At 43.8% G+C, this 14,857-nt stretch overlaps 1 protein-coding gene across 1 annotated transcript in view; it reads left to right on the plus strand.

Annotated features, from left to right (window-relative positions):
* Positions 1-14,610, plus strand: part of KLHDC9 (kelch domain containing 9) — a 398,404-nt gene extending 383,794 nt beyond the window's left edge. The window contains exon 5 of the mRNA XM_069607190.1: positions 14,281-14,610. Within this exon, the coding sequence (XP_069463291.1) occupies positions 14,281-14,453 (173 nt within the window). The 3' untranslated portion in view covers positions 14,454-14,610. The remainder of the gene's footprint in view (positions 1-14,280) is intronic.
* The last annotated feature ends 247 nt before the right edge of the window (positions 14,611-14,857 follow it).

A 14,857-nucleotide genomic window follows, 5' to 3' on the forward strand; every position in this document is an offset into this window, starting at 1 on the left:
TTCAGTCGTTTCTCAAAGAAACAAGCTTGGGGTAGTTCTCTGTCTTTGGCTGGGGCCTCCCTCTGGAACAACCTCCCTGCCATTCCAAAACTTGAGGAGAACCATCTCCAGTTCCGGAAGCACATCAAGACCTTTCTTTGCTTCTGCCTTCGCCCCCCCTCTTCCATGCTGATTCTACTCTCCCTCAGCACCATGCACATGGCCACCCTCTTTCCTGCAGGCCCAGGAACCTGCTCCTCTTGCCACCCTTATGCACTGCCTCCGGGCCACCCCTTGCACTGGGATCTGTATCTGTACCCATACAGCCCTTTTATTTCTTCCTGCACTTATCAGACCTACCCAGCCTGCTGCCTTAAACCCAGCACTTGCCACTTGCTGGCTTCACTCCCACTGTTCGTTGCCTTTTTATTGATTAATGTACTATTTATTCATTTATTATTATTAATTTTTTTATCCTCCTCGCTCCGCACTCTCCTTTTTTCCCCCTTCCATGCACTTCTCCCCCTCTACCATGCACTTGCACGTTCTCAATGTCACTGGGCCTAGTAAGATCATTGTTTTTGTTCTCCCCTGTTCCCCTTCCCTTGCCTTGTCGTGCTCTGAAACACTTGTGTATGGGCGCGATAGAAATAAAATATCAATCAATCAATCAAGCACTTGCCGCCATAGGTTTCACTCAGCATATTCTAGTTCCAACGCGCAGAGAAGGTCACATGCTGGATTGGGTCTGCACACATGGCATTTCCGTTAATACTCTCGATATATCACCATGTCCTTGGTCAGACCATTACCTCATTAAAATTGTTGTGCCAACCCCAGGTTTAAAGCCTAGATTACATCCTACTCATGTTCTGATTTTTACGTAATATGTGCAAAGCCACCAGTGTTGCACTTTCTCCTTTGCTTAGTTTCTCTTTCAAATCGCTTACCACTCTCTCCTCAGCTCAAGATATTGCAGAGCATTATTCTCAGACATTACTTTCAGTAATTGACAAGATTGCCCCCTTAAGGGAACACAATATTTCTATTCTTGCTAATAAACAACCCTGGTTTGCCCCAAAGTTAAGCAAACTACGATCAGAGAAAACAAATTCACAAAAATTAGCTTAGCACCTAGATAGCCATACAGGAGTCTCTTATGAATAAGATCTGCACTCTGCAGCAGGCAATTCCTCAAAATGCAACTTTTTTCCAGATCCATCTAGAACCAGGGATTCTTCTCCCCTCGATTTTCCACTGTTCAACATTTCTAAGGTCTCAGAAGAAGATGTCATATTCATTATTACATCTCTTAAACCTATGGTTTGCAAAGGGGTTCCCTGTCCAGCAGTAACCGTAAAATAATGCCTCCATATTAATGCTTCCTTCAATTCAGCCACAAATCTGTCTTTCATTAAACAGGCCTGGATTAACCACTCTTGAAAAAATTGTCTCTGGACCCTAAGGTGGCAAATATTTGCCCATAAGGAATGTGCCATTCTTGTTGAAAATCATTGATAGGGCTGCTTATCTGCAGATTCAGCCATACCTTCAAAGGCACAATCTATCTGGCCACAGGCAGTCGAGATTGAAGTTTGTTCCTGGCACGTAGAATGCCCTTCTAGATCGCTAGTATGCTACAGATCCTGGATAAGGGGGCATTGGTTATGCACCTAGATATCTCTAAATTGTTTGATTTGGTTGACTATAAGATACTGACAGACAGGTTGTGCTCCACAGCTGATTCTTCACCTGGAGCCACAAGCTGGTTTTATTCCTTCCTGTCTTAACGAACTGCAAGAGTATTGAAAGACTCCGCTGCAGCTACTCTGGTCCATCTTGAATGTGGCGTACCACATGGATCCTGCTTGTCCCCTACTCTTTATAATGTGTTCACTAAACCTCTTTTTGATATCCTAAAGGGTCTTGGTGTTTTTTATACCAACTATGTCTATGACACCCAGCTATTACTCCAGCTATCAGGGGATTATAAGCAGGATCCCATTAACATTAATAAGATCTATCAATTACATGTGAAAATGGCGAATTCAGTATGGCCTGTAATAGACTGGCGCTTAATGATTCTAAAACGGAACTCTTAATCGTTGGCACAAAGCATAGACTAGGCAGGTTGACTCCAGAGTACAAGGAATGTTCCATCACTGGCTGTACCATTCCAGTGGCAGCCAAAGTTAAGACCCTAGGGGTTCTATCTCAATGCTACATTGAACATGAAAGCACAAACCGATCATGTGGTTGCTACAACATTGTATTATTTGAAGGTGCTTTGTTGAATTCACCCTTTTCTATCCAAAGAGAACTGTGCCCACTTGGCACGAGCCATTGGTGGGCCAAAATTGATTATTGCGGCAGACATTTTACATGGCTCTTCTCAGGGTAACATAGCTAAACTTCAGATGTTACAGAATAATGCTGACAGAATTTAAGCACTTAAGAACCTAAGCACAGAGATCACGTCCATGAGGCTCGTTCTACTCTTCATTGGCTTGCCTTCCGGGTCATTACTATCACCCACAAATGTTTGTATGGGAATGCTCCCATTTATCTGAAAGCAAGATCACCAGATCAATTTCTAAACCCAGTGTTCACATACTGCGATCTAATAATTCCAACCTGTTGGTCAAACCATGTGCTAATCTTGTGAGAGCTGGGAGCATGGCTTTTGATTCCATAGCTCATAGACTCTGGAATGGCTTAGCAACAGACCATAGAGAAATAAACTTGCTTCGAGTTTTTAAGAGGGCCCTGAAGACTTATTTCCGCACTTAAATATTGTCCATTGACTAGTGGGACATATTATGCAAATTTGACCAGATATGTGTTATGTTTTGTGTATTCTGTTTTCTTAGGTCTTTTGTTGTCTTTACTGCACCTCTTTGCCCATGGGCCGCAGGCGTGCATGAATATTGAACAAATTAATCTACAAATGTGCATAAAAGGTGCATGATGGTTATCAACATATGAGTGTCCTGAGTAATAATTGCCACTGAAATGCGGTCTGATCGCTTTCATATAGCTGGTGTGCAAAACGATAAATCCACTGTTGGAGCAACCTATCATTGGGGAACTATCAAACGCTTGGTAACACAGTTCCAAAACTGCTGGAAGTGATTTATGATGTGACGTACCCTGTTTTTAAATGCACTACATGAGGATCTTTATTTAAATACAGTGACATAGAGCTGTGAACACGTGCAGGAGCGTTATTTGAATATTGTCCCTGCACCGCCTTCCTTACAGGGATTGCATGGTTACATAAGGGGGACTCCTCTGTATTTAAAAACAAAAAAGGTACACTGTTTTAGCCTCTAGACAGTTACGATTTGACACCTTGTTGCGAGTATACAATTTCAGGATTCAAAATGTGCTGTAGTAGGCTTGAGTACATTCTAAGTTAATATAAGGAATAGAAGGATTCTGAAGGGAAATTACTAAATATATACGATTAATGCACTGCATCTGTAGTTTTGTAACACATAACCTAATGAAGTGAATAGCATGAGAATAAGCTGCAAATAGTGGGACAATAATCTGTCGACATGCCAACATATTGTGATCATGAAGGCAAGTTTTCCTTTGTGTACATATAATCACTAATGTTGGGTGATGAAGGTGAAATTGTAATGGTGAGTAGTGGTGGTGAGTTTTCTACATGTGTCTATAGGTACTCTGAAATGCACAAGATGTACAGAAGTATTCTTTATCTTTGATATTTCCAATATCCAGCTCTGCTGCTTCGGAATTTTCTTTTCATCAGGGGGTGCTGTGCATTGATGCCTGTCGACTTGAAGTCCCTCTGAGGCCTCCGTCTCAATGTCGATGTCACTGAAGTTATATGTAGCACGCGCAGCACCCGTTGGCTTCAGTTCAGAGTTTCCGCACTTATGCTTCGGACACAGTAACGCTTTGTTCCTTGAGAGTAAAATCTTCGATAATTTCTTCAAGTAAAATCGTTATTCTTCAAGTGAATTCGTGAAGAATGGCTTTGTCTTTGGCATCTTCCACTCCCACGTTAGGTTTTAAGAAATGCTGCGACTGCGGTGCAAAGCCGTCCATTACGGACCCCCATAATATCTGTCAATAGTGTTTGCATTTGACTCATCCATCATCGGAGTGTGAGGGCTGCCTCTCCATGACGTTGAAAGCCCTGAGAGAGCATAGAGGGAAGCTTGTGGCAGGTAGGACCAAAAATCCCCTTCGACTCTGTCGAAACAACAAAAGACTTCGGACAAGTCGAGAACGGTTTCTCCTCGTTGCATGAAAAAAAAACGATCACGATCACGTAGTGGTTCACACCACTCGTCGTCGTCGAGACATGGAAAGAAATGGCGCCATAGATCGCCAACTTCCTCGTTTTCCAGTTCCTCACTGGAACGGGTCGTTTGCCCCACTAAATCTGCCTCTCCGGCCCAGTGGGAAGAGTTTAGATAAAAAATGTTAAAGCTGTATGAGAACGCAGCCTTGTCCCCCTCGACTACACCCAAATACCGTGCTCCAGTCAGAAGACTTCATAAGCACAAAAGCCGATAGTCTTCGTACCAGGTAGGGAAAAACTCATCAAGAGTGGTTGAAGGATCCCTCAAGTCAAGGAAAAGTCGAAAGACTCGACATCGACACCGTCAGGGTCGGAAGCTGCATCATCGACGCCATTGGTGCCAACAATTTTTGACATCCTCAATGCCGATTTCGGTTCCTGTCACCACTAAAATAATGACATCTACAATGGAGAAAATGTATACTCCTTTGCCCAGGTCTGACTATTTCAAGTCCCTCACCTCTATTTATGAGGATGCAGAGGAATCTTCTGATGAAGCTAGACCTTTTGGTTTACAGTATGGAACACCATCAGTACCTGAGGCATTACTCTCAGAGGATTCAATAATTAAAAACTTGAAAGAATGCCTGAATGATACTAGTGAGTTAGACACCTTGCCAGAGGTCCAGTTCTGCAGGGCAGCCCCCAGGGACCATGCAGAAGTGACATAAAGGCAACTGATGTCAAGAGTTATGAAGTACATGGGTTGGTTGAGTTCAACTCCAGTCTTCGAGTAAGATGATTTAACTGATATTTTGGGCAGGGGTCCACAAGAGGACCCAATTGTGCCTTTCCATCAAGCCTTACAAAGGATTGTGTGGCTACCAACTTGTAGGCACCTGAAGTTATTCTGGCTGTAAACAAGAAGCTAACGTCAAAATACAGAGTTTCAAACTCTGATCCATACTACTTGTCCAAACATCCGAAACCAGAGACCCTGGTGGTTCAAGTTGCCAACTCCACAAGTATGTAGAATGCCTATCCTACAATTCCTCCAGATAGGGATGACAAGCGTTACGAAGCCCTGGGCAAAAATGTTTTTTCGTCTGGGAGTATGGCCTTGAAATCAGCTAATGCTACATGCACGTTAGCGAGGTTTACTCACACCCTTTGGGAGTGCATTTCCATGGCGGCTGACCATACCCCCGAAGGGGAATAGCGAGACAGGTTTTTAAAGGTAGCCAGTCATAATGTCGAATCCAAAAATGTTTATTTGTATGTTTTTTGGCTTTAGCTAATAAAAATAAACAGGGGGTTGGGGGGAAAAAACCCCTTATTAAAAAAATGAATGAAATCACATTTGAAAAAAACTTTTCTGCAAAAACCTCAGCCATCCACCGGGGAACAGCTCTTTGAAAGTTCTAGATGTACTCCTTATGCCGGAGATACTAACCCTGCTAGAGAAAGGTGCATAGAACCAGTACCTGTAGCAGAGATGAACAAGGGTTGGTACTCCCTGTATTTTCTAATCCCCAAAAAGGACCGAGGATTGAGACCTATCTTGGACTTTAGAGACTTGAACAAGTTCCTCAGGAAGGACAAGTTGAAGATGGTACCCTTTCTCAGATCCTTCAGGCCCTCCAGCTTCAGGATTGGATGGTATCATTGGACCTTCAGGATGCTTACTTTCATGTGCCAGTCCATCACAGACACAGACAGTACCCGAGGTTCGCTGTTGGCAGTTCTCATGATCAGTTTTGAGTTCTGCCATTTGGGCTGACCTCCGCCCGAGGGTGTTCACCAAACTGTTGGCGGTTGTGGGAGCATGTCTCAGGAGAGAGGGAATTCACGTTTACCCCTACATAGAGGATTAGCTGATCTGGGCCAGTTTCCCAGAACAGGGCTTGGAACATCCCAGCTACACCTGTCACTCCCTCCACAGGCTGGGCTTCTCCCTCAACTTCAAGAAGTCCCACGTAATACCATCACAAAGACTCCAATTCATTGGGGGCAGTCCTGGATGCATGCCTGGGAAAAGTCTTGCCACCAGTGGTAAGGGCTCAAGACATTCTGCAGATGGTGACCAAATTTCAAAATGCCCAGCATCTACCGGCCTTCGAATGTCTGAGTTTGCTCTGCCTCATGGCATCCTGCATTTTTCTGGTGCCAGAGGCTCACCTAAGAATGAGATCTCTCCATTGGGCTCTCAGGACTCAATGGTCCCAATTCTCAGGAAAGATGTCAGACCTCCTACAAATACCGAGCAGAGTTTCACAGGACCTTCAAAGTAGTAACGGACACCTCACTCACAGGGTGGGGAGCCCACACCATTGATCTGATAATCAGCGGTCGTTGGTCTCCATCGGAGTCCAAACTACATATCTGAGGGCGATCAGACTAGCGATGAAGGCCTTTTTGCCTTCTGTACGGGAGAGAATGTCCTGATAATGACGGTCTTCCACAGAGAGAGGACCTTTTCTCGCCGCAGGAGGGTCATGTTCTCCGTCCGGATATCGGGACGCTCAGCCTTCACGCATGGTTTCTGAGAGGCTGAGATAAAAGGATTGGGATCTCCCGTATGACGTAATGGAGATTTCGCTTTTGGCCAGAAGGCCAGCAACTAAATCTTTGTACCACTGCCGTTGGAATAAGTTCTGCAGCTGGTGTAGAGATAAGAATGTTGACCCATTTACATGTAATACATCATTGATGTTATCCTTTTTGTTATATCTGGCCAATCTGGGGCTCCAGATTGGTACCATCAAGGGATACTTAGCGGCGCTTTCTATTTTTAAGCGCACGTCAGAAGTTTCATACTTTAAAATACCTTTAATAGAACTATTTTTAAAGGGTCTGACAAATGTTTTCCCTCCAATCCCTTTTCAAGTCCCAGTTTGGGATCTCAACTTAGTGTTGAAGTTTATGATGGGAGCTCCTTTCGAGCCATTACACCCCTGTCCTTTAAGGATACTAACCCTAAAAGTATCTTTTTAGTAGCAATTACTTCTGCCCGAAGGGTGAGTGAGCTACAGGCTTTCTCCTGCAAGCCTCCTTACACTGTCTTTTACAAAGATAAAGTGGTGCTGAAGGTGAAACACACTTTTCTCCCAGAAATTGTCTCTGAGTTTCATGTCACACAAAAGATAACTTTTCCATCTTTTTATCCTCCTGCATATCCTCGGAAAGAAGAGGAGAGACTTCACAGACTTGACCCCAAACGTGCACTGAGCTTTTACATATCTAGAATGGCAAAGTTAAGACAGAATGACCAATTATTCGTGGGCTATTCAGGCCACAAATTGGGTAGGGTTATTACCAAACAAACACTATCCAGATGGATTATATTGACAATATCAGAATGTTACAAACTGACGGCAAAAGATCCTTCAGAAAGCTTACGGGCTCATTCAACCAGAGGCATGGCAACTGCCTCTGCTTTACATAGGGGGCTACCAATAAAGGAAATATGTGCAGCTGCCACATGGTCATCTGTACACACCTTCACTAAACATTATAGTTTAGACTCTTCCTCAAGTCATGAAACTGCATTTGGCAAAGCAGTGTTGCATTCAGTGCACACACATCCATGAAATCTATTCAAATGTCATATAAGATTCTGACTCCCTCCTCCAAATGCAATAAACTGCTTTGGGAGTGTTTCAAAGATAAGGAATACGTGGCAGGACACAATCCCTTCGAAGAACAAGTTACTTACCCCTGGTAACAGTCTTTTGACTGGATGTTTCTCCCACATATTCCTTATCGCCCCTCCCAACCTACCCCGCAGTAGAATTTCCCTTGCAATTAGTCTACGCTCTGTCAGGAGGAGTAACCGTCCAGTACAAAATAATTCATTGATTGTGCAAAAATTGAACTGAAGCCAACAGGTGCTGCGCGTGCTATATATACCTTCAGTGACGTCAACGTCGAGACGGAGGCCTGCGAGGTTCATCGAGTAGACAGGCATCGACGCACAGGGCCCCCTGCTGAATTTTTTTTCGCCGAAGCAGCAAATCTGGGTATTGGAAATATCAAAGATAAGGAATACCTCGGAGGAACATTCAGTCGAATGAACTTTACCAGGGGTAAGTAACTTGTTCTTTTATCACAACCACGTTTTCCTTTCCCTCGCTCTCGAACTACTCTCCTCCTCAAATTCTACCTGACACTTTTTCCTTCCCACTCCTCCTTTGTCCCTCAAATGTCTCTGGCACATTATAGACCTCACCACCACCCTTTGATGTTACCAGCTTGTACACAACACTACTACTCTCTCCTCCGCTCTACTACTCCCTCTGCCACACTACTATACCCTCCTCCGAGCCATTTGATGGTATTGTGTCTAAGTTTTAGGAAAGTTTGATCCTCCCTCAAGGAAGGGGGGAGGGAATTCCATAGCTGCGCAGCTTTGACCCGTAAGCTGTTACCACCAGCTTTACAAAGTTTCAATCTAGGTATGACGAGACAGTTTAAGTTTGCATTCCTAGAGGGTCGAATTGAGGTCTTTCTTTTGATTCTTTCCATAAGGTAGCGAGGGGCTGCATTGTTAAGGCATTTGTGAGTTAGTGACAGTTTTTAGCCGGATTTGATCACTAATAGCCAATTCTGCTGTCTCCTTGCCTCTGATATATGTTCTTTTCTGGCAATGCCCAGTGCTGCTCTCAGCGCGTTATTTTGGAGGATTTGAATCTTGTTAGTGATGTGTTTGCTAGCGCCCAAATAAAGGGCATTGCAATAGTCCAACTTGGACAAAACTAGGGCTCTGGCAAGTGCGGTACAGCTTGTTTTAGAGAGAAAGGGTTTACCAGCTCCGATCAACTTGCAGGTATACGCAGAGGCCGAGGCCAAGGCATTGACCTGTTTGGCAAAGGTGAGGGTAGAGTCAAGGTAGAAACCTTAGGTTTTTACCTGTTTGCAACTTAAGTGAGGTTGCCATCAATGTTAAAGGAGGTATATTTAGGGCCGAATTTGTTGATGTTGAATGAACTTCCTAGGATGAGGAGCTCGGTTTTGTTATCATTCAGGCATAGACCGTGGGTTGCCATCCATGCCTGGATGTTGTGGTAGATTTTATTTACTAACACTGTATCCTTATTATAATCCCCGGTAAGCGGTATAAGGATCTGGGTATCATCAGCATAATTAGTGTAGGTCACACCCAGGTGGTCCAGATCATCTAATAGAGGCTTAGCAAATATAGTGTACAATGTGGGTGAAACGCAGGAGCCCAGCGGCACGCTACATGTAATGGGAATATGGTCAGCTGCCGCAAAGGGGGCGAGAAGACTCTCATGGTCCTGTTACTCAGAAGGGATTGGATCCAGATAATGGCATCCTGTACAAAATGAGCAGCTGAGTCTAGGTGATCGCAGAGTACTTTATGTTCCACCAAATCAAAGGTGGGCGAGGGATCCAGGAGTAGTAGCAAGGCTGAGTTTCCTTTGTCTCTGAGTACGTCAATCTGTGTTTTTAGATCGATCAGTGCTGTCCCTGTACCTTTTTGGGGCCTGAATCCTGATTGGTGGATTCCTAGAAGTTGGTTAGACTCCAAATACTCCCGAATCTGAAAATTTTGAGTAGAAAAGGCACTGTCGTGATGGCCCTGTAATTGGTGGGGACAGAGGGGTGAAGGGATTGTTTTTTAAGGAGTTGGAGGACCCAGGACTCCTTTAAATTGCCAGGGATGGTACCTGAGGCATTGATTAGTTTGGTTATAAAGGGTGAGAGGTCTCTCACAGCATCTTTGATGATTTGTTCTGGGCATTTGTCTCCATGACAGTTTGATGGTTTTATGAAAGGATGATTTTTTCCACCTCGAGGATGGAGACTTTGGAGAAACTGAATCGTTGTGAAGGTGTGGAAGCGGCCGCGGGGGTGCTTGTGGTTGAGTCTGGATTAGGTAAATTGGCTTTTTTCTCCATATTTTGTTCTGTGGAAGGGTCATTTTATTCATATGTGCGTTCTGAATATTGGCACACTAAAGTTTGTCGTTCAGGCAGTTATCTGTAGATGGGATAGCGGCTTCCAGCTCTTTTAGGATTACAAAGAGTTGCTTTGTGCTTGGGAAATCCTGTTATTATATCTTTCCCGTTTGGTGTTTATTATTTCATTATTGTATAGGGTAGATATGTTGGTCATATTAGTTTTATTTTCAATGTTGGGTAGTTGTCTCCAAGAGGCATTGCATTTTCTTTTTTCTGCTCTCAAGGTTTTGAGATGGGGAGTGAACCAAGAGTTGAGGTGCGCTCTCTGTTTACTCTTCCTCATTTTTAGTTGGGCGATTGTATCTAAGGCTATGGTCATGGCATTATTATATTCGTTTACTAAGATAGCGGGATTGTTAGTATCAGGCAATGAATTGAGAGTGGGTGTAATGAGAGGTATAAGTTTATCCATTGTAATATTTGTTTTGTTTCTAGTTGGGATGGGTATGGGCTGTTAGGTTGTTTTTAGGATTAGGAGTTTTAGCTGTAACACTGAATGAGAGGAGGAAATGGTCTAACCAAAATTGAGGAGTTATGGATGTGAGTGAAACATTGCAGTTAAACTCTGCACCCAATCTAGAGTTCAACCTTTATTGTGTGTGGGCAGGGTGACATTTTGGGTGAAAACGAATTTGGTAAGCACATTAGATATTGTCGAGGCTTGTTGGCCACTGGGGTCATTAAAGCCCAGGTTAAAATCTCCTAATAAAAGTACTTGAGATGAGGGTTTCAGGTTATCTGATAGGATTATGCAGATATCCTCCTCAAAGGTACCAATTGTGCCTGGAGGTCTACAGATAATGTGGATGGTAAGTGTTTAGATAAGGGGAGTTTAACAGTAAGTGATTCACATGATTTGAGATCAGGTGAGGGGGCTAGTCAGATGGCCAGGTTGGATTTAGCAATAAGAGCTAATCCTCCACCTCTAGAGTTAACCTTGTCTGCTCTGATTATAGTTTAGTTACCTGGGACTGCGAGCAGAAGGGTCGGGCCTGCGGCTGCATGGAGCCATGACTCAGTTATAGCGAGAAAGTCATTGGGCCTCATTACACGGCGCCTTACTACGAGGTCCCTTTGTGGGTTGGGGAATTTAACGCCTGCTTTTTGCAGGCGTTAAAAATCCAACCCGCAAAGGGATCAGGGAGCTAATTACGGTACCGCAATTTGCGGTACCGTAATTAGCGCCTTCCCCATTCCCATTATGCCCTATGGGGCAAAAATGGGAATGGGGAAGGGCAATGGAGGAAGGAGGAATTACTGCCTTCCCAACCTTGGAATAGGGTGGTAATTCCCCTTTCCTCCAAGGCGGTACCGGTAAATTACCGGCATGAACCATGGCGCTAATAGCGCCATGGTTTACCGCCTACCATGTAATGAGGCCCATAGTCTTCAGAAAGGATTAAGTCAGCTATCTCAGTAGCATGTGCCACCAGGGATCTTGCGTTAATTAAGGCGCCCTTACTGTCTGGGTCATTATTGCCAGGCAAGGGGATCACCAGTTTAGCCTGATCTGATGTTTTGGCAGAGGTCGGGTTAGGTAGTTCATTCAGTGGTTGTATTGTAAGAGAGTGGTGATTATACTTAGGCAGCTGTGGGGTGAGGTTGTTAGATTTATTCTTCATATTACATTTGTCACAAGGGAATTCACTCAAATGTGTGTATACTAGAAGAAATACTAGTTGGTGGTTCATAAAGTCTAGTCAATCTCGAATGGAGTCTACCATTTCTTATAGGAATGAGGCAAGGTGTATTAGTTTTAGTTAATTCAAGGTTTAAATTATGATGTGTGGGTCGTAGATTTTCAGGATTAGCCGTCTGGACTTGGTTAGGTCGTGGGTTAGTGTCTGTCATATGCTGTGTGTGCCCAGGAGAGACTGAAAGCTCTGGAAGTGTGAGAGGTACACTATGTTGATGGTTGGTCTTCAGCTGGAGTGGAAAGGGTGTGTTTTTGATATCCATAATGGATACACTAATGCTTTCCACACTTACGTGTAACAGTATTATGTATTGATATCCTATAGTGCTGACCTGATGGCCTGGTGTCAGTAGGGTCCACAAGAGGTAGTAATGTAAGGCGGTAGTGGCATACGTAATGTGCTGGCGGTGTGATTAGGACCGGTATGAGCAAGGCGGGATAGTTGTGTTGTCAACAGGTAGTATGTTTGCAGAGCGTCGTTGAAGGAGAAAGAGTGCAGGCCCAGGTGGCTCTAGATGCTACTCGGTTCACACAAAGATAGGTTTAAAAATAATGCAGCATGGAGTCAAGTAATGGCGAGTCACTGTTGCCAGTGATCTCAGGTGGGCTCTAGCAAGCAGAGAGCACGCAAGTTAATTCTGAATATGAGATGGCAGAACAAATCTAAAGTTCTATACAGGTAATACACAGAGCACATATGTTAATTCTAGGTATTAGATGGCAAAAATCCAAAAAAATGCATAGGTAAAAGCACACAAATAGAAATGGTTCACAGAAATTGTTCACCGAACAGTACAGACAATAATAGCAATGCAGGAGACGGTATGAGTAGGCGGTACTAATGGTATTCAGTTCAGATAGTGAATCGGTAGCTGTAGGGTCGTATTCACGCTAAGCTGAGCAGAGGGTTATCAATGGGGAGCAATGGGTTGGCTACAGAAACGAAGTTTGCTTACATAACATTTGCGGCAAGGCAGATGAACATGAACAGATGAGTACAGTGCGTAGACAAGCAGTCAGCTGTAGAAGGCAGGCGTTGCACCACTGGCGAGGGGTGGTTGTCATACACAGCGTATGCAAAGGGTCTTAGACAAACTGCGGGTGACCAGTCAACACTAGAAGACGTTAAGCACGGTTAGTGCTGCAGTTGTATAACGACATTTTCATACAACACACTTATGGAGGATCTCAAGCAGATGGCCAGTGATTAGTCCGCAATTGGAGTTACAGAGTTAGAGCTGCGGTTTTTCATACACAGCGCTTATGGTCAAGCTAGGATGAACGGTAGAAGAGCCTTTGGTGTAATGGCAGAGTGTTAGATGGTGCAAGAAACATTGCTTTGGGCAGCATTATGTTATGTTAGCAGAGCTCTTCTAAATACATGCTGTGCTTGAGCATATGAAGATGCCTAGGTTTATCCAAACCTAGCCTAAAGTATGTTATTATTTAATCTCTCAAATATAATTCTAACCAACTCCACTCGGTAGCTGAAAGGAACCGTGAGTTGAATTTGAATGCTTGAAGAGATTTCTCCGTGTTCAGTGGCTGTTCGCACAAAATTAATGTACGTAGGTTATTAGATCAAAGGAGTTGACCCTGAGACCATAGAAAAGCAGGGAACACCTAAATACGGGACTTACAGCTGATGAATCCCCAACCCTAACATGCACACTCAATCCCCCCTCCCCAGACTCTCTAGCCTGGAGTCTTGAATACACTGAGAGTGAGATGCAGTGCAGGGCAGGTCTCCCTGTGGGTGAAATGGCATCCTGCAGACTTGGATCTGAATGGTTTGCTTTAGTCAATCATAGCGTAGGAGGTGGTACAGGACACTGTGATTCAGTGAGGACGAGGCATGAACTGTCGGGGGAGAATTTAATCGAGGAAGGAAGGGTGTTGTGTGAGGGATGATTGAGAAGAAGTGTAGGAGAAGAAGCAAGGAAGGAGAAGTGAATGGGGGGTAGTGTATTATTAGGGTGAAATGAAGAGAAAGGAGGATAAGAAGGGAATGAGGGCTGAGAAATGTGGACTGAAAATTGAGGTCTGAAGATGAGAAAGGAAGAGAGGAGGTGAGTGGAGAAATGAAGAATGAGGATGACAAAGGATAATTTCCTAAAATTTACAGTTTGTCTGGATGAGGAGTATAAGGTCTCGGAATAAAAATGAAGAGTGGTTAATGAGGCGGGTTACTGAGGAGCAAGACAGAGCAGTGAAGGAGTAGGGGGAAGTGACAGTGTCCTAAAATGGATGGTGTACAGAAGAAATACATGTTGCTGTAATTTAATGTAGGAAGTCCGTTTTGTGAATAGTTTCTGAATGGTAAAAATGCATGTGTTTCTTTACAGGATGTTCACCACCTGCCTGGTTCCACTTCCCTAGGACGGACCGTCATCAGAAGAGAGTAGGACACAGGACATGCCTATTCAACGATACCATCTACCTCATTGGAGGGTTTGGTGCGGATGGGAAGACCCCGTGTCCAGAGATCTGCACCTTAGAGATTGGTTTAAAGGAATGAGCTATACCATGCCATCAAGCCTGTATTATGTGCACTGTGGATTATCCGTCTACAGCTTTTTTATGCATATTCGAGCAAAACCATTCAGAAGGTATAACATAAGATCAGTAAAAAAAAATAACCTGCTCATTAAACCTAAATGAGTGCAACATTTTAATTGCTTCTGTCAATCAATATTTTGTCCATCGGGAGCATGACAGGACCATCCTTGTTCGAGCGACTCTAGAGAATGGAGCCCCATGAGGTACCAGTAATGCTCTTCTTTCCTGAAATGTTTCTAGAGTATAAATGATAAGCTTTTTCTTTTGTATACAGTGTCTTATATTGGTGAATATCTAGTTTCGCCCAATTACTGCAGGTTTGGGAAATGACCTCCTCCTTTTCCAAAACTGAATCATTTTTTT

The sequence above is a fragment of the Ambystoma mexicanum genome, chromosome 1p (assembly GCF_040938575.1).
Source record: "Ambystoma mexicanum isolate Mex_15411 chromosome 1p, UKY_AmexF1_1, whole genome shotgun sequence".
NCBI lineage: Eukaryota > Metazoa > Chordata > Amphibia > Caudata > Ambystomatidae > Ambystoma > Ambystoma mexicanum.